Source organism: Canis lupus, chromosome 9 (assembly GCF_048164855.1).
Source record: "Canis lupus baileyi chromosome 9, mCanLup2.hap1, whole genome shotgun sequence".
Lineage (NCBI taxonomy): Eukaryota > Metazoa > Chordata > Mammalia > Carnivora > Canidae > Canis > Canis lupus.
The window spans coordinates 65,035,739-65,054,405 of NC_132846.1; the positions used below are offsets into that span (position 1 = coordinate 65,035,739).

At 54.3% G+C, this 18,667-nt stretch overlaps 1 protein-coding gene and 1 long non-coding RNA gene across 4 annotated transcripts; one reads left to right on the forward strand and one right to left on the reverse strand.

Moving 5' to 3' along the window:
- The first annotated feature begins 7,427 nt into the window (after nucleotides 1-7,427).
- Nucleotides 7,428-18,321, forward strand: SERPINA3 (serpin family A member 3). 3 transcript variants are annotated; one of them, XM_072839805.1, is made up of 5 exons: nucleotides 7,428-7,579; nucleotides 9,098-9,751; nucleotides 11,802-12,075; nucleotides 14,636-14,786; nucleotides 16,631-18,321. In XM_072839805.1, exons 2-5 carry the CDS (start codon nucleotides 9,115-9,117, stop codon nucleotides 16,763-16,765), a joined length of 1,197 nt encoding a protein of 398 aa, XP_072695906.1. In that variant the 5' UTR covers nucleotides 7,428-7,579; nucleotides 9,098-9,114; the 3' UTR covers nucleotides 16,766-18,321. The 3 variants fall into 3 exon arrangements, with proteins under 3 accessions (XP_072695906.1, XP_072695904.1, XP_072695905.1); XM_072839803.1 differs by lacking the exon at nucleotides 16,631-18,321 and adding an exon at nucleotides 15,848-16,259; XM_072839804.1 differs by lacking the exon at nucleotides 16,631-18,321 and adding an exon at nucleotides 15,848-16,259 and having other exon boundaries at nucleotides 7,473-7,575.
- On the reverse strand, nucleotides 12,767-16,789 carry LOC140640431 (uncharacterized). The gene is made up of 2 exons (XR_012037155.1): nucleotides 14,522-16,789; nucleotides 12,767-13,555 (listed from the first exon to the last, which is right to left on the reverse strand). It is a non-coding gene; the product is annotated as an uncharacterized lncRNA (long non-coding RNA).
- Nucleotides 18,322-18,667: the final 346 nt, after the last annotated feature.

Here is an 18,667-nt window from a genome sequence, read left to right on the forward strand (position 1 = left end):
ACAAAGTGTCAGAGAGGCCCCTCCTGCAAGGTACTGGGGCTGGTGAGCAAGTGTTATCGGTGTCCTCCTCCAGCCGCACCCGTGAACGGACCATCTGCCACCTTTCCACAAGGAATGAGGTGGGAGGAAGGTGGCCCCAAGGTGACTGTGTCCTTTGACCATCTGGGACATCCAGCGTGAGTCCATACACCACTCCTGATGGTAGTTTTCCATGAAGACATACAGAGCACAGATAACGAAACATTTCCTACATAGGTGCACGCTGCTGCTCACACGTATGTGCACACACACCCAGCCTGCTGGAGAGCAGTGGCTGCCCGGCAGCTAATCCAACTACAGTTTCCATTGTACTAAGATCTGAGCATTTGCTGCACATGCCTGGGAGCGAGGGGTCCCCCAGAGTCTTCCCTCTGAGCCCCTCCATCTCCCTCAGCATCCCAGAGAGGCTGCCATGAGCCCCCCGTGGATTTGATCAAGTCTCTGTTCTTTCACAAATAACAAGGTCCTTGGCCTGGGTGGAGGCAGGAGCAGGAAGGTGAGTCTGGTGGGTGGGGGTGGGATGGGGTGAAGGAATACCAGAGATGGGCTGAGATGTGGGACCTGAGCTTCTGCTCCTGGATGCTCCTGGATGCGCTAAGTGAGGTGCTCGTGAGCCAACACACGTGTCCCTTCATCCCTGCGGTGGGAATGATCATGATGATGCCCTTTCACCAGGCTGGGAGCAAATCGGGCAAAGGGAAGAAGCTTTGACCCTACAGCAGGGTTTCTCAAACGTAACTTGAGGAGCTTGTTAAAAATTCTTATTCAGGGTCCTTCCTACCCTAGGAACTGTAATGTTTGAGACGAGGTCTTTAACAGGCCCTGCTCAGATTCAGATGCACACGCAGCGTTTGTGTCTCCGCTTCTCGGGGTGCGTGACAACACAGGGCTATCCTACTAGGCCCAGGCCCCAGGCACTCCTGTGTCCCCCATCTCCCCACCACCACCACTCCGGCGCAGCTGCCACCCACCTAGACTCAGAGCCTGAAGACCCTCGTCCTCCAGGGCCTGATGCCCCTGGACGCTCTTTGCTTTTAGGTATTTTTCCAGCTAATTCTTTCAGGGCAGCAGCCAGGTAACAAATACATAAAACCCAGGTGCATCTTGGAGCTCATGGCCACTCTGACAGCTCAGAGAGTGCTTCCTCGGGTCTCTGCTCAGAGGTCCCTGCCCGGGTAGCCGTCCTGACTCCCCCAACCCGGCCCTGGGGTCCCAGTTCCCCATGCCTTCCTCTAATACTTTCCGCACCAGAGTTAACATCTTTCTACGTGTCTGTGTCTCTCAAGGACCATGAAGTCCCCGAGGGCCCGAAGTGGTCTCTACTCCCCAGTACCTGGCACGGGGCTTGGCCCAAAGTGGACTCTCATTGGGTGCATGAACTAGGAGATGGCCAGCTGGCTGCAGAGGACTCTTGCTTCTGCAAGTCCTCAGGTCACTGCCTGAGACTTCTCTATTCCTTGGGTGGGACCCCCACCGCACACCCTGCAGGTGGGGTTGCTGATAACCTATAGGACACCCAACTAAGAACTCCAGGTGATAAATCACTTTTTAGGAGAAGTACGCCCCAGGCCTAGTGAGGCACGTTTGCTTGCTGACTCAGGCAGCTCTATGTGTAGGGAGCAAGGATGAGCGAGAAGGGCGTCCCCACTGGCCAGAAGCCAACAGTCTCACTGCAGAGATTGGGGAAGTGACAGTCACCGGACAGCGGGGGAAGCAGAGTGGGGACACATCTGGGCTAGTCAGAGGAGGGGCGGTTCTGCCAGGAAGGACCCCGGGAGGCCTCCTGTCACATGATGTGCAGCCCAAAGTGTAACAAAGCTGTTGACTCACCGATGATTGCATCAAACTGAAGCCTGAGACAGAACGTCCTGGGAGGTTTCCTTGTTTGTAAAGGAATTTGAAAGCCTCCCTTCTCCTGGTACAAGTGGGGGGCCGTGGGATCTGCAGGGACAGCTCGGCTCTGGGGAGTGCCCTTCGGACCCCTGCGGTCTGGCGTCCCAGCTGCAGTTCTGGTGTCACTGTGGCAGGGAGCGTGGACCACAGAGATGGACAGTAGGGAGCGGGTGTCCACGATGTGGAGAAGGGACACCCCCACCCCATGTGGAAGAGGGGCAGGGGGATGGCCCCAGGTCCTGGCTGTGCTGGGGAGCAGAGGCATCATTCACTGGGAGGCGGGAAGACTGCAGGGAGCAGGGAATGGCTGGGGGTTCAATTTAGGGTCGGATCCTTTGAGAGAGGAGAGAGGTCACTAAGGAGAGACGCCAAAAGGAGGCGCTGGGGTCCACATTCTGCTCACCAGAAACCTCTGAAACTTGGAAAGAGCCACATGACCCCGGGTGAGACATGGGAGCTGATGGATGAGATGGAAGCGTGGCAGGTGGACACCACCCTGCGGGGGGAGTGGCAAGGAGGCCGGGGGAGACCCGAGGCCTGGGAGAGGCTCTGAGGTGGGGGAGCCCACCGAGGGGACACAGGAGGGAGCGGGGGCTGCAAGGGCCTCCCCTCACCCACACCCACGTTTACAAAGAGCTCCGCAGCCGGTGGCCACTTCACGTCCCTTGACCCTGACCTCAGAAACCCGTCACAGCCGGGCCATAAGCCCCCTGGTGTTTTCTGGACCAATAGTCCCCACTCAAGCCAAGACAGTACAGGAATCGCAAGGCCACGGGCTCCCTGACGAGGCTCACAGAAACCCCAGAGGTGGAGAAGCGCTAAGGAGGAGATGTTAACCTGAGAGAGGGGGACAGGGGACCCCTTGCTTTGTTATTATGATGGTTACAAGTGCACCATGTTTGTCCTAAATATCCACCCTGATAGTGGCAAGAAATCTACCAAGTTCTGGGTCAGTTTCCTATATTTATTTTTTTTAAGATATTTATTTATTTATTTATTTATTTATTTATTTATTTATTTATTTATTTATTTATGAGAGACACAGAGAGAGGCAGAGACACAGGCAGAGGGAGAAGCAGGCTCCATGCAGGGAGCCTGACTCAGGACTCGATCCCACGACTCCAGGATCACACCCTGGGCCGAAGGCAGGTGCTAAACCACTGAGCCACCCGGGCTGCCCATAAAAGCCCTCAGTAGCCAGGCTGTCAGGACCCATCTCACTTTTGAGGGCTTTCTCTGCATCTTTGCTTAATAAATTTCTATCACTTTGCCCGTTGTCAGTGGTCCTCTAGAGTCATGTTTGACCCCGTGAAATAAGAATCGAGCTCTCCCGTATCCGGGCCACGTACTTTGTATGAAGTTGACCTGCTTTCTTATATAATATTTAGGTTTCCCTGTTTGTTTTCTTCCCTGATCCTAAGAGCTCAGCGGGTAGAGGATGTGGCTCGGGGTTAAGCTACTGCTGTATAATAAATGACTCCAACAAAAGTCCACAGCTTAGAACAATAAATGTTTACAACCTCACCGTTTCTAGGGGTCAGGAATCCGGGAGAGGCTGAGCTGGGGGGTTCAGGATCAGGGTCCTTCCTGAGTTTATGGGGGCTGCTGTCTTCATAAAAGCGGATGGACAGGCTGAATGAGTAAGGGAATGAGTAAGGAGGTACCCCAGCCCCATCTGATGCAGGGGAAGAGTCTGCGGCTTAGGGTACGTAAGGGTGTCGGGGGTAAGTCGGGGACCGGGCTGCTCTGACTCCAAGTCAGGAATTCTCAGATGCACCTGTAACGGGAAACAAAAGTGGATGATGGCATCTGCTTCCTCCTCAAAGGGACCAGGCCGCGTTAACAGATGAGCAAGCAGAGGCGGGAAGTGTCCCTGTCCCACCAAGTCCTCCCGCAGGGACACCGGAGGGCACAGCCAGGGCGGTGCTGAGGGTTACTGGCCAGCGCACCTCCCATCGGCAGCCAGCACCTCCCCGGCCACACGAAACCAGGGGTTGGACTGTTGCCTCTTTTCTGCCTCCTAAGAATTCTTTAAGGAGCAATGATTGACAGAAAGAGGCTCAGAGAGGTGAGGTAACGAGACCAACATCACCCGGATGGCCGCTGGTGGCAGAGCCGCGACAAGGAAGGGGCCCGGCCCAGTGGGGCCCTTCCCAGGACCGCACTTCCCCAGCCTCCAGGAGGAAGCTCTCTGGGAGGAACTGGTGTTTGTCCCTCCCAGCCTCACCTGCCTCACCTGTTCTCTGGAGGTGGGACACCCCCCTACTTGGTGTCCTGCCATCCACCCCCTACCCCCCGGCGAGCCCCTAAAGTACATACACTCTCCCATTTGCGATAGGAGCCCCAGTGGGGACGCAACTCTTTTCCTAAGACTTTCTATAGCCTGCCTGTGCCAAGTTGGCATTCAGGAATCACGGGTAACTACGGGAAGGCAGGGACGCCCGGGTGGCTCAGCGGTTGAGCGTCTGCCTTCGGCTCAGGGGGTGATGCCCAGTTCTGGGATCGAGTCCCACATCAGGCTCCTTGCAGGGAGTCCGCTTCTCTTTCTGCCTATGTCTCTGCCTCTCTCTCTGTTCTCTCATGAATAAATAAATAAAATATTTTTAAAAAAAACAGGAAGGCAATAACTATGGAAAATGATAGATCACAATGGTCAAGCTTGCAAGACCCAAGTCAACCCAGTCCCGACGGATTCCATATGTGGCTGCGGACAGTAAGAGTGACTGACCCACAGACGGAGCACCTGCCGGCCCCAGGTCCAGGGATCATCACTCTAGGTCTGACTCTTGCCTCTTCCCCTCTGAGGCAAGTGCAACAGCCACACCCAGACAGACCCCAAAAGCCAGTGCTGCTTCCAGCCTCGGCCTGTCTCTCTCTCTGCACTGAGCCTTAGCAGTAGGTTCCTGGAGACCGTGGCCCTGACCCCCGCAAAGTCAAGTTGAACCTTCCAGCCCTCCCTTGGGCTGTTCACCTGCATGCATTTCCAGTCCAAGAAACACGCCGTCTGCAGTCACAGGTAGAGCTGTCAACAGACAGGGACAGGGCTCCCATTTAGCTCCCATTCCACAAAAAGGAGGCAGCCTTCCCGACACAGAGCTATAGACAAGCAACACCTTATAAAATTAGTGATCCCAACAGCTGTAGAAGAATTATACTCCTCAGGGGCGTGATGGGGTGGGGGGAGCTCAGTCAGTTAAGCGTCTGACTCTAGGCTTTGGCTCAGGCCATGATCTCTAGGTCGTGGGATTGAGCCCCATATTGGGCTCCAAGCTCAGTGCAGAGTCTGCTTCAGACTCTTTCTCTCTCTTCCTCCCCCTCTACCCCTACTCACTCTCTCTCTCAAATAAATAAATTAATCTTAAAAAAAAAATTATACTCCCAAGATACGCGTTTTCTTTCATATGTTCAAGGATGGAAATCCTTTTCCTTTTCTCTCTCTCTCTCTCTCTCTCTCTCTCTCTTTTGGGGGGGGGGGCATGGGAAGGTAGAAAGAGCCTGAACGTGGCATTGGAGCAGCAGCTCCACCACTTAACAGCTAAGGGCTCCTGGGCAAGTCGTAAGGTTAGATGTTAGAATTTTTCCTCTCCCCCCAAACCCACCACTCTGGAGTCTGGCACAGACCAAGCCTTGGTGACAACAACATAAGATGGAAAGGGGACAGAGATCTTTTTCAACATAATGATGTACCATATAAAGAGGTGCTAAGTCCCAAGATTGGTGGGCACTGGCCATCTAGTAGACATTCTGTCTCCAGACAATGCAGCACCCACCCGACCCCACCCAGAGGGCAGCCCAATGACACTGAGTGAATGAATGATGATCTCAGGTCTCAGGGAGAAGCAGAGGGCTTCCAGGACTAAGAGGCCATGAGGGCAAGAAAGAGAAGGAGAAAGAGAGAAGATTCCAGTGGGGAAGGGCTCCCCTGCAATTCATTGGATGGAGTAAAAGGAGGAGGAAGAGAAGGGGTCAGAGGATGAGGAGGAGGAGGAGGAGGAGGAGGAGGAGGACCCAGCAATCAGACCCCAGGAATGGCAGAGCAACAAGGCAGAAGGAGCCTGGGATCCCAACAAAGGGGAGCCTCCATATCAGCCCACACCCACACCTAAATTTCCATGAGGGAGGAGTAAACATAGCCTTGTTTTAGCCACTATTTCTTTGGGAGTCTGTGTAATTTTTTTTAAGATTGTATTTATTTATTTGACAGAGAGAGAGAGAGAGCACAAGTGGGGGAGCGACAGAGGGAGGAGAAGCAGACTCCCCGCTGAGCAGGGAGCCGGATGCGGGGCTCCATCCCAGGACCCTGGGATCGTGACCTGAGCCGAAGGCAGATGCTTAACCAACTGAGCCACCCAGGAGTCCCTGGGATTCTGTGTAATTTTAAAATATGTATTTGATTCTGAAAATACTTGGAACTTAAAAGGGCATTAAGTCACCATTGTAGAGAGGATGGGACCAGAATCCTCCTTAGTTACCCCAGTGCTTCCTGGACAACACGTACTGGGTAAGTACCCTAGGCCACAGCACCACATGGTCCTGTCCTCAGCGAGCTTACGCTCCATGTTATGTCACTTACCCTTCGTACCACCCTGGCAGGAAGATGTCTGTGTCCACATTGTAGAGACCAGGAGGTTAAGCCTGAGGGATTCCCAGTTGCTTGAGGCCACCAGCTGGCAAGGGTCCATCGAGGACTCGGGAGCCACACCCTTACCGGTAATCCAGTGGTTTCCAAACTGTGCTCCATGGCACCCTCTAGTCTGTCAGAGGTTGTCATGGATGGAGGGTCGTGACATGAGGGGTCAAGGGGAAGGTGTTCTCAGGAGCCCAAGAAAGACCTGGCATGCAAGAGAGATCGGAGGAGACCTCGAGGTCACCACAGCTCTTAGAGGGAATCAAGAGTAGAAGGGCCCTGGGGTGAAGAGGAGGCCACCCAGGATGGATAGTGCCAGAGACCAGAGGCCCCCGACTGACACCCCCAACCTGGGAATGAGGGAGGGGTGCTTCAACATGCAAATCAATCTACAGGCAAATAGAGCATTGAATTTTTAAAATATATCTGAGGGGAGGTGGGCGGGGGGTGGGGGTGAGTGGGTGATGGGCACTGAGGGGAGCACTTGATGGGATGAGCACTGGGTGTTATTCTAGATGTTGGCAAATTGAACACCAGTAAAAAATAAATTTATATAAATATATATATCTGAGTTTGTGTATGAAGATTCGCATCAAAGAAAGTGATTTTTAAAAGAAATCACAACAAAACGTCAGCTGGGGGGTGAGATTCGGGCAAGTACTTTCCAATGTCCTTCTGTATATTTTCTGGGTTTTCACATGTTCCTTAATGAATATTTCATAAACAAAAGATACAAATGAAAAGGGAAACTTGTTTTTTGGGTTTTCCTTTTTTTAAGAAACAAATGAAGGGCTGTCCTGGTAACTGGATTATTCCACTAGATCTAATGAATTCATGTTACCAGAAATGATCGCCCATTCCAGTCTAAAAACAGAACACTTGGGCGTCCCTGCCAACATTTCCCAAGCAAGGGGAGGAGTTCTTTGCACGGATAAATAGGTGTCAGCACCCGTGAAAATCCAGCACTCCGGGCAGGCGGTGGCTTTGGAATCCACTGAGTACGTCCAGCTGTAGAGGCAGGTAATCCAAGATGCAGTGGGTGCGTCCTGGGAGCAAAGGAACCCATCTTTCTAGGGTGGTTCTAGGCCTTGGCCTGGAGCCTGGGAGGCGGGAGGGAGCCAGGCGGAGGTGTGCCAGGGCGCCGGGGACAGTTCTGGGGCTGGCCCCGGAGGCCATGCCCTCTGAAGACAAGTCTTCCCCTCTGGGTCTGAGTTTTCACACCTGCAAAGGGGTGGACATACCACTAGGGCTTCTTTGACTGTTCCTGCCTCCAACACTTGTGGATTCTGACTTTAGCCAGCTGGGTGCCCCCATACGCAGGACCCTCCGGACCCCAACACACTTGAGGTGCCTCCCCTTGTCCGGCACCCGGCACAGCTCTCACTCCGTGGTGCAGACGGAATGTTGCAGGGGGTCCCTCCAGGCAGAGCACATGGGGTCTCCAAGGGGGCCTGGCGGGTGGCTCCTCTCCCCTCTCCCCTCTCCCCTCGCCCCACCGGGGGCCTTGGCCAGGGAGACAGGCCGGCAGTGTCTGTCCAGCAACTGCTCAGAAACAGAGCCAGCCTGCCAACTTGCCCAAACAGAGTTCTTTTTCTCCAGAAATAATTCAAAGCTGGTGGGGGGGTGCAGGTGGTGGGCAGGATGTTTAACTCGTCCAAGGAAATGGTTGCATTAGCCCAAGAGTAAACAGAGAGTTGAGGCAATTGAGCTACTGTTGCCCCTCAGCTGATCTGAAGGTGTCTCTAGTGGCTTCTTGATGGAAATCAGTTCAACTCTGTCCCTTGCCCCCTCCCCTTCCTCTACTTCCCCTCCCACACCTCCTCTCCCCTCCCCACCTCTGAAGCTCTGCTTTTCTCCTCTGAACTCTGGGCCTGAGTGGGCAGAGGCTGAAGGTAAGTAAATAATCATGTTGGCTGCAGTCCCTGGCTCTGACGGCTCCTGCCACAGCTCCGTCCCCTCTCCCTGTGGAATCACAGCTCTGGCGTGGCTGGGAGTTTCAGGGAAGGGGTGCCCTGTGGGAGGAGATAGGCCTCTGGAACCCTGTTAGGAGCCCGACACCTTCATGGTTTCTCACCCGTGAGCTGCTCAGCATGTTGTACTGAGATGGGGATTGAGGCTCAGAGAGGTTCAGCCCCTTGCCTGTCACCACGCAGCAAGGGCAAGCAGCCAAAATGAAATCCTAGCCCAGGTCTGGGCAGCCCCGAGGCCCACACTGCGTTCCCCCCACCGGGTAGCCAGGAGCCAGGCCAAGCGGTGTCCTGCCCCTGCTCCTCCCGCCGCTGGCTGTGTGACTGCGGGCGAGCCCCTTCATCTCTCGGTGCCCAGTTTGTCGCCAGTGGGGAAAATGACAACAATTACCTCCAGTGTGATGTGGTCTTGTATGTTGGGTGCCTGGGAGAGTGCCTTCCCCTGGAAAGTCGCAAGGCTAACAGAGGCAGAGACTGGAGCACAGGCCACACTGGGAGGGAGGGGGTGGCAGTGGGAGGCGCTCGGGGCACCATCGGGCTCCCCAACACTTAAAGGAGCTTTGCCTTCCAGAGCAGAGGACAGAGGGCATGTCACCCCTCTTGGCTCTGGGGCTCCTGGTGGCCGGGCTCTGTCCCACTGTCCACTGCCTCCCGGAGGGCATGCGTGACCCGGAGAACGTCACCCAGGAGGATCTACCCAATGAGACGTCTGAGAACAGCCTCCGATTAGCCTCCAGCAACACCGACTTCACCCTCAGCCTCTACAAGGAGCTGGCTTCGAAGAGCCCCGACAAGAATGTCATCTTCTCCCCGATGAGCATCTCCATCGCCTTGGCCTTCTTATCCCTGGGGGCCCAAGGCACCACCCAGACCGAGATCCTCGAAGGCCTCAAGTTCAACCTCACGGAGATCCCCGACAGGGAGATCCACCGGGGCTTCCAGCACCTGCTGCGGGCCCTCCACCAGCCCAGCAGCGAGCTGCAGCTGAGCGTGGGCAATGCCATGTTTGTGGGGGAGCAGCTGAAGCTGCTAGAGACGTTCGTGGAAGACGCCAGGGCGCTGTACGCCTCGGAGGCCTTCTCCACCAACTTCCAGAACTCTGCTGCCGCCGAGAAGCTCATCAACGACTATGTGAAGAATAGGACGCAGGGGAAAATTGTGGATTTGGTCAAGGACCTTGACCTACACACGGCAGTGGTCCTGGTGAATTACATCTTCCTTAAAGGTGGGTCCCTGGCTTGGGGTTTGGAGGGAAACAGGGTTTTATTTTATTTTATTTTATTTTATTTTATTTTATTTTATTTTATTTTATTTTATTTTATTTTATTTCATTTCATTTATTTTATTTTATTTTATTTTAATTTTATTTTATTTTATTTATTTTATTTTATTTTTTATTTATTTTATTTCATTTTATTTTATTTTTTTATAAATTTATTTTTATTGGTGTTCAATTTGCCAACATACAGAATAACACCCAGGAAATAGGGTTTTAGTTCTGAGCCTTCGGGACCATTTCTGGCCTGTGTAGCAAACCGTGGGATTAGGGAAACTGCCACAGAGCAGGTGCCCTTGGTGGGAGTGGGCAGGAGTGGGAGGCACCACGTTCCCGGGATGCCCCCTGCCTGTAACCATTGAGTTCTTATTTTTTTTATAAATTTATTTTTTATTGGTGTTCAATTTGCCAACATATAGAATAACACCCAGTGCTCATCCTGTCAAGTGCCCCTCTCAGTGCCCGTCACCCAGTCACCCCCACCCCCCCCACCCCCCGCCCACCTCCCCTTCCACCACCCCTAGTTCGTTTCCCAGAGTTAGGAGTCACATTGACTTATTGTAGGGTTTTCCAAGTGACGCTTCGCCTCTGTAGGGAGTAACTGCAAAGGAGCCCGGCAACCCTTTGTCTGAGTCAGAGCAGCACTTTTTACTCCAACTCAAACGTGCCTGGCTCCCAGAAGGAAGGAGCTGTCCCTTCAAATTGCTCCAGGGTGGGCGGGAACTTCAGCTTCCTCCCTGCAGAGACACCTTTGGGGAAGCTCAGGAAGCCCTTTGCCTGTGCCCACCGGGGCCATTCTGACCTGGGCTCCGTCCTGATCAGGGACTCTGGTCTGGGAGGTCCCAGCAAGTCTGGGGGCCATCTGCACGGGGACACAGCATTCAAGGAGACCGGCCATCCCAGGGCTCTGCAACCAGGCTCCCCTGTAATCTTGAGGGTGGTGCCGGCAAAGGTCACCATCCCGGGAAGTGCCTTGGAGGGGGCACCATCCAAGACAAGACCCCTTCCCAGGCTCTGGCTGGTCCAAAGCCCGATCCCTTAGATAGGAACGCGACACTAACCTCCCCAGCACGTGCGTTCCTAAGAGGCGGAGAGCAAACAGGAAGAGTCAGCCCGTGGAGCCGCAGTCCTAGTGGGAACAAAAAAAGTGGACAGAGACCCAAAGAAGCATCATGGAGTCAGGGGGTGGCGAGGTGCCTGAGAGATAGGAGCTGCATGGAGACACACAAACCTACACTAGAGGTTCTGGCTGAGGTCTGGGGCCTGTGTTTCTGGCTGCAGGTGAAGGCACGGAACCAGATTTCTCTGTAAAACTAATCTGGACCCGATATGTTTGCCTGTTGTATCTCCTGATTTTCTCCTAGGATTTTCTCCTCCAAATTCTCCTCCCCAGGGACACACCAGCCCAGCCGGGCCTTCCCCTCCTCTCCTGCCTCGAATGGTGGGACACAGGCAGGGGGTTTGGGGTGGGTGGCTGCACATTTCCCTGCAAGTCCCCAGGCTCTGGTTCCCCCAGGAGCTCCCACCCACCCCATTGAGGGCTCCAGTCCTCTTGTGCCTCTGTCCTCTGTGGACCTCCCTCCAGCCTACATGACAAGGCGTACATGGGCATGCAATCAATTACTAGCGTTGTCTCCTTTAGGGGGTCAGGGATTCTGCATTCCTCGCCCTGCTGCAGCCACCCACAGTGCTCCCAGGCCCCTCTCCCGTCTCTCCCAGACCCACCTCTCTCCTGCATCCACTATTCCCAGATTCCTGTCGCTCTCTCACATATCACAGCTAACCCAGTCTTTGTCTCATAGCCGTGTCCCGACCAGATCTGGGGGGCTCACCCCCACCCCCGGCGGCCACCCACTGGCCAATGCTTTCCTGCAAAGCACGGCAGGGCCAGTGGCGTGGCTGGTGCTCTGCTGAGTGTCTCCATCATTCAGGGGACCCCGGGCGGAGAAGGGGTGGAGGCAGGGCAGCCCTTGTGTTCACAGACTCCTCTGACCTCCAGCCAAGTGGAAGATACCCTTTGACCCCCGAGATACTTTCAAGTCCAAGTTCCAAGTGAGCAAGAGCAGGTCGGTGAAAGTGCCCATGATGAACCTTGAGGACGTGTGGGTGCCTTACTTCCGGGACGACGCGCTGTCCTGCACAGTAGTGGAGCTCCAGTACACCAGCAACGACAGTGCGCTCTTCGTCCTCCCCGACGAGGGCAGAATGGAGGCAGTGGAGGCCATGCTCCTCCCAGAGACGCTGAGGAGGTGGACACATTCCCTGCAGATGAGGTGATGACCCCAGGGTGCGGCCGGGTCTGCTTCCTCCTCAGCCATTCCCACCCCCTCCCCACCCTCCCTGGACTCCCCATGCCCCCCAGCACCCAGGGCCTCCCTGATGGCCGAGGCTGGGGCTGCAGTGCTGGGGGAAGCCACCCTGGCACAGGTGGAGCTTGGGTTTACCCTGCCCTTTGCTGCCCCGGGGGGCTTTGGGCCTGAAGGTATCTCCTCTATGAGACACAAGGACCTGGGACGGGACAGGGGCAGAGGCTGCCTCTGACTGCAACATGCTCAGGTCCCAGGGAATCCTCAACAGCCGGCATGCTTGTCTCAACCTCTCGGAGGCAGAGGGGACAGATGGGCCTGCCATCAGGTGAGGGCCAAAGCAAGACAGGCTCTGAGCAGCTCTGCGCCGGCTCTTACATTCATTCATTTATCCTTTCACCCATTTTGGCACAGGTCACGTAGGTTAATGGGGAGCCTAGTAGGTGCCAGGCACTGATTTAGACCCCAAGGGTAGGTCAGCAAGTAAAACACAAATCTCCTGCCCTCGTGGAGCTTACTTTGTACTCAGGAAATGAGAAAGTAAATAAATATGACAAACAGGGAAATGATTTAGTATGTCGGACGTTAGGAAATGCGGATGAAGCGGTGGATGATAGAGCAGGGTAAAGTGATTAGGAAAACTGGACCGACAAGGAGGTAGTTGGTGATTTTATTTTATTTTTTTTAAGATTTATTTATTTATTTATGATAGACATAGAAAGAGAGAGAGAGGCAGAGACACAGGAGGAGGGAGAAGCAGGCTCCATGCCGGGAGCCCGACGTGGGACTCGATCCCGGGACTCCAGGATCGCGTCCTGGGCCAAAGGCAGGCACCAAACCGCTGAGCCACCCAGGGATCCCCTAGTTGGTGATTTTAAATAGGATTGCCATTAGGTGACATCTGAGCATCAATATGTTAGAGGTGAGGGGCTGAGGCCTGTGGGTACGTGGGGGAAAAGCATTCTTGGCAGAGGGAACAGCCAGTGCAAAGCCTCTATGCAAAGCCTGGAGGGTTAGTGAGACAAGAGAGGCTAGAGCAGGGTAAGAGTCAGAAGTCAGGGGGCTCCACGGGATGGCGCAGATTGAGGAGGGCCATGCAGACCCTTGGAGAAACCTTGACTCTTCCTCTTCTAAGTGAAGTGTGGAGTCCTCACTAGGTCTTGGGCCAAAGGGTGAATGATCGGAGTATTGTTTTAAATACACCCAGGAGGCTGAGTGGAATAGAGCACAGAGGACAGGCATGGAGGCAGGAAGCCAGCTAGGAGCCCTGTGCAGCGATCCAGGCAAGAAGTGTGAGGAGTCGTCAAGTTTCAGATGAACCTGAGGGTAGAGATAGGCTAGGACATGGCATCCAGAAGACTGATGTCAGGGGAACAAGCAAGGCACCGTGAGTTCTGGCCCGGTCCTTGAGGGTGGAGCCACTGGGAGGCAGTTCTGGGCTCTGTCCCTGTGATGGGGACATAAGGAGACAACTGTGGGTCAGATCCCAGGAAGCCCCAGGACACAGGGACCCGGCTCTCCCATCCCTGTTCTCCACCCGCAATGCGTCCTTCCTTTAACAGCAGATAGCTTCCACCTGGCAGGGGCTCGGTGACTATCTATAATCGGATAGACTCGCCATCACACACCTTCGATTTACAAAGCACAGAGGAAATACGCCTCTACATGCTCCTAGCCCACGGTGGGTGCTCAATCAATACTTGTTAAGTGAATGGATGGATGGGAGAGTGAATGAATGTGGAGAGAAAGAGATATCTCCCCTGCTCATGGGACTCCAGGTTTATGGGGAGACACAGCCTCCCCTAGGCTGGCAGCTGTAAAACCAGTGACAAGAGTCTGAGGGATATAAACAGAGGGAGATGGAAGCTGACAGGTGGTCGCTGATAGCTGCACCTGCTTTTGCTCCAAGAACGCACCAGCAGCTCTGCTCAGGAGCAGGAGAAGCCCCTGCCCTCAAGGAGCTCGCCAGACACCAAGAAGGGGACCTTCAATTGCTTGTTTCAGGATTCCCCGAGACCCTTTGAACGCGATCCCTCCGTGTCCAGCCCCTGCTTGGACACTACGCCTTCCCTCCGCTCTGTGGAGCAGCCCCTCTTCTCGAGCCTTCCTGCCAGTTCATCTATGTGCCTCCTGTTCTGCTCTTCACCCAGCTAGCCCCTTCCCCTCCCTCTGGACTCAGGCTTGATGGAAGCCTTCCTGGTGCCTGTGGAGCACGCTGTGGAATCCCCGTCAGAGACAGGTGTTTCCTGCTGCACTGCAGGCTTGCAGGGGAGGAGCAGGGCAGGTACTGGCACCGCCACGACCTCCGTACTGGCACACGTAGGCACTTGCCCATGTGCATGGATAATTCACATTATCCACAGGATTAAGCATAAGCACAGGAGGTCAAGAAACTGGGGAAAGGAGTACTTACTTCCAGCAAGAAGGGGATGGTTAGAGAGGAAACCAAGGAAGACCATGCTGTGAGGTGGGAGAAAGTGAGCAGTGAGTCGAGCAGGTGTTCAAAGTCATGTTTCTCATTTCCTAGGAGGATAGACAACCTCTACCTGCCAAAGTTTTCCATCTCCAGCAGCTATAATCTGGAAGATGTCCTTCCCCAGCTGGGCGTGAGAGAAGTCTTCACCAACCAGGCCGACCTGTCGAGAGTCACAGGGCACAAGAACCTGGCAGTTTCCCAGGTGAGCGGTTCAACTTTGGATAATTCATCCTCTGTATCCAAGCCTGAATGGTAAAGGGGAGGCAGACGTTTGGGGAACCTTGAGTTTGCATGAATAACTGCATTGCTCAGTACCCTGTCCCCCTCATGGTTCTGCCCCAAGCCCAGGAGAGCTGGGTGGCAAGCATGTTGGAGGCTAGTCCCTGCCTCCCCTGCAATATCCTGTGACACAGAAGCCACTCGTGGGGAAGAGCCTGTGCTGGAACCAGGGATGGACCCCACCCCATGCTCTATCTTTTATTGTCTACAGCAGCAAATAATTAAAGTGCTGGACCCCCTCGGTTTTTCTATAAAATGGGGGTGATAGTTCTTGGCCAGTGTGCAGTGCCCGGCAGAGTAGGGGAGAGGCACCAAGTAGTGGCAGCCGTCGGGCAGTAGTGATGGGTGTGAGAGGAGCATACAGGGCCCCTTGCACTGCACTCCCAGAAACAAGGTCCTCGGAGTGAAGCAGTTGTCTGAGCAGCCCTCCGCTCTCCTCTGCACCCCACCTTCCAAAGGACACGGTAATGGCAATGAAAGGGCATGCAGAAGGGCCTATGTGGTCCTCAGATGTGAAGCCACATCTTTGCACAGCAGCCTGGGCCCCGAGGACATTTCGGATGGGGCAGGAGCAGAGCTGAGGGCAGTGGGGCCCTTTGGGCCTGCGGGGCACCTGCAGCAGCTGCTTCGAGGTAGAGAAGCTGCCAGAAATTCGCTTGCAGGACAATCGCCTGGGTTGCCCCGGCCCCTCCCTCTGCAATAGCGAGTGTTTGGTGGGGGGACAGCACAGTGTCTGGACTCCTCAGAGAGGCCTCCAGCTCAGGGTGCCCCTCCTCTCCATCTCCGTGATCCTGGGCAGATGTCTCGGAGCCTCAGAGTCTCGGTTTGTACCTCTGTGTGTGGGAACCACGCAGGACCCCTGACAGGGTTGCCAGGACGAATGAAGCGATCGGTGACAGGCCGGGGTGGAGGCTGCATGAATGTCAGTCCCTTTGGGGCTCCCAGGCAGGCTGCTCACCCCTTGCCCACCGGATCTTCCCGCAGATAGTCCACAAGACCCTGCTCGATGTGACCGAGTTGGGCACAGAAGCCGCTGCCGCCACGGGAAGTAAAGTTGTTTTTTTATCTGGAAAGATCGGCCCACTGGTCACTGTTCGTTTCAACAGACCCTTTCTGTTCTGCATACACCACAAAGATACGGAGAACATCCTCTTCTGGGGCAAGGTCACCAACCCCAATCAAGCCTAGGCCTCCCCCCGCAGAGGTGGGGCCCCTTTCAGAGGTCTGTGGGTGCAGCCTGGCCTCTCTGCACCGAGGAGCCACGTGCCAGGCTCTGCCCTGCTCATCCTTTAGAAGGTGCCAGTGACTACCTGCTGGCTTCCAGGGAGCCTGTGGGCTTTTTGATCTGAGGCCCTGAGGTCTCCAGACAGCAATAAACTATCTTTCTTGGACTGGACACTTCCTTTGTGCCTCTCTGCCCCAATCTGCCTGACTGCACACCCCATAGCTGCCTGTGCCCGGAGCCCAAGCTCTGGGACCTCCCGCTGGGCTCAGTCTCAGCCAGGCTCTGGGCACCTCTGCCTTGGGTTACCGTGCCCTGGTTAGAACCAGGCTTGGTGCTTGTGGCCAAGCCCACCTGACCCTCAGGCCTATGAGGGGAGGGGATCCTGCTGCCTGATTCCGTCTTCTGTGGGCTCCTTGTCCCCCCAGTCTTGCCCTTTCTTTCCCCTTGCCTGGGCCCAGGATGTGTCCACGCGCTGACCCCCAACCCTGACCACACCTGGCACAGCCCCTGGACCCCTCGCTCCCGGGCCTTCTCTCTTCCAGGATCCCTCAGCAAAACTGGGGAGAGTAGCTACTTTGTGGGTTCCTGGTCAGAGCTCCTCACCTGCCTCCCGAGTTCTGAGTCCTCCCCAACAGATGAAGCCCTTAGCAGCCAGAATGGAGGGTGAGAGAAAATGAGCAATGCATGGACAGCCGCAGTTAAAGCCAGCCACACAGTCGTTACTCTGCTGGTGTTATCAGGAACTGTGTGATCTCTACGGCTGACGACTGACAGCTAAAGAGTGGAGATCTTTCTGCCGGGCAATCTGCCAGGACCACTACCATTTAGTCCTTGTGACCACCCTATGGGATAGATACTCTTCTGAGTCCCATTTTATAGATGAGGACACTGAGGAGCAGAAAGTCTCAGTAGTTTTCAGCTAGAAATCATTACCAGCAGAGTGTGATGCCAACCTGCTCGATGCCACAGGACCTCTCTAAACCACAACAAGCTTCTGCCCTTAAAGATGCTCATGGTGATGACTCTCATGGGCTTTCATCTGATGGGCAAGACTGATGATAAAACTAGGCTCTGGAAGCTGAGAGCGGGGCACCAAGCTCATCTTTCTACAGGGAGATAAAGAGCTCTGATGTGCATATGTTTAGTCAGAGATGCCTGTGGGTCATGAGAGAAGAGATGTCTGCAGCTATCTGTCGCTCGAGAATTTGGGGTGGAGAGACGGATGTCACGGTCATTGCGTGTTGGTGGTTAAGCGAGACCATAAGAGGAGATAAACACCTTAGTGTACATGGTGCTGAGACCCCAGAGGCACCCTTACCCAAACACCAACACATAAGGGGACAAGCAGACCACAAGGAGATTGCAAAAGAGCAGGAGAAGACACAGGAGGAAAAGTGTGGCCTTGTGAAGACCCAAGGAAGAAGATGCTGCAGCAGCAAGGGACGGTTGGCATGGAATGGGGCTGAGGAGCCCTGGAGGAGAAGGGTGAAGAGCATCCTCTAGAAGAGTCCGACACTGGTCCATGGGGGACCTTGGCAGGAACAATCCCAGGGGAGGGTGAGAGCAGGGACCAGCCATGGGGGGTGGGCAGATGAGCCGCCAGCTAGGGGAGCTATGATGTCAACACCCCTCCATAGCTGTTTGACATCGAAAGGCAGGAAGAGGGGAGCTTGAGAGTCACATAGAATTAAGGGAACCGGGGGGGGGGGGCACTTGATGGGATGAGCACTGGGTGTTATGCTTATATGTTGGCAAATTGAACTCCAACAAAAAATAAATTAATTAAAAATAAATTTAAAAAAAAGAATTAAGGGAGGATTTTCTTTCCATTTTCTTTTGTGATGAGAGACTTAAGCATGCTTACATAGTAAAAGTCAGCCAAAGAGCTTGAAGATAGAAAATAAAAGAAGTCAATGCTCAGCGGGGAGTCTCCTTAAGGATTCTCTCCCTCGGAGTGCGCCTGGGTGGCTCAGTGGTTGAGCATCTGCCTTCAGCTCTTCAGCTCAGATCATGATCCCGGGGTCCTGGGATCGAGTCCTGTATCAGCTCCCCACAGGGAGCTTCTCCCTCTGCCTATTTCTCTGCCTCTCCCTGTGTGTCTCTCACGAATAAATACAATCTTAAAAAAAAAAAAAAAAAAAGGATTCTCTCCCTGCATCCCTTCCCCTGCTCATGCTCTCTCTCTTTCTCTTTCTCTCAAATAAATAAACAAATTTTTTTTAAAGTGACTTTATACAGACTCAGTTTCCAAAGCTAAAACCGCTCACTACTGGCCTAGCTGGTAAATCCCAACCAAGCTTTCTATCACCCTAAAGCCACCGGAAACTCATCACAGCCCACGAAACCCCGTAAGTACTTCCCCCAACTTCCCCCTTTGAGGCATTACTGAGATGCTGTCCAGGTGGTGTTCTTGCTTGCTCAGCAAGTTTATGAAACCCAGATTTGTGTGATCCAGGGAGTTCCCTGGGGATCTCTGTGGAGGAACTTCAACCTTAGGAAAACTCAGGATTCCCAGCAGAACGGGGAGGTGCCAGCTAAGGTGCAGAGGGCACATGAGTCTGGATCCCAGGGCTCTAAGC

Coding starts and splice junctions, on each gene's coding strand:
- SERPINA3 (XM_072839803.1), top strand. CDS start 9,115: ATGTCACCCCTCTTGGCTCTGGGGCTCCTGGTGGCCGGGCTCTGTCCC. Junction 9,752..11,801: donor GAATTACATCTTCCTTAAAG/GTGGGTCCCTGG, acceptor TCTGACCTCCAG/CCAAGTGGAAGATACCCTTT. Junction 12,076..14,635: donor ACACATTCCCTGCAGATGAG/GTGATGACCCCA, acceptor CTCATTTCCTAG/GAGGATAGACAACCTCTACC.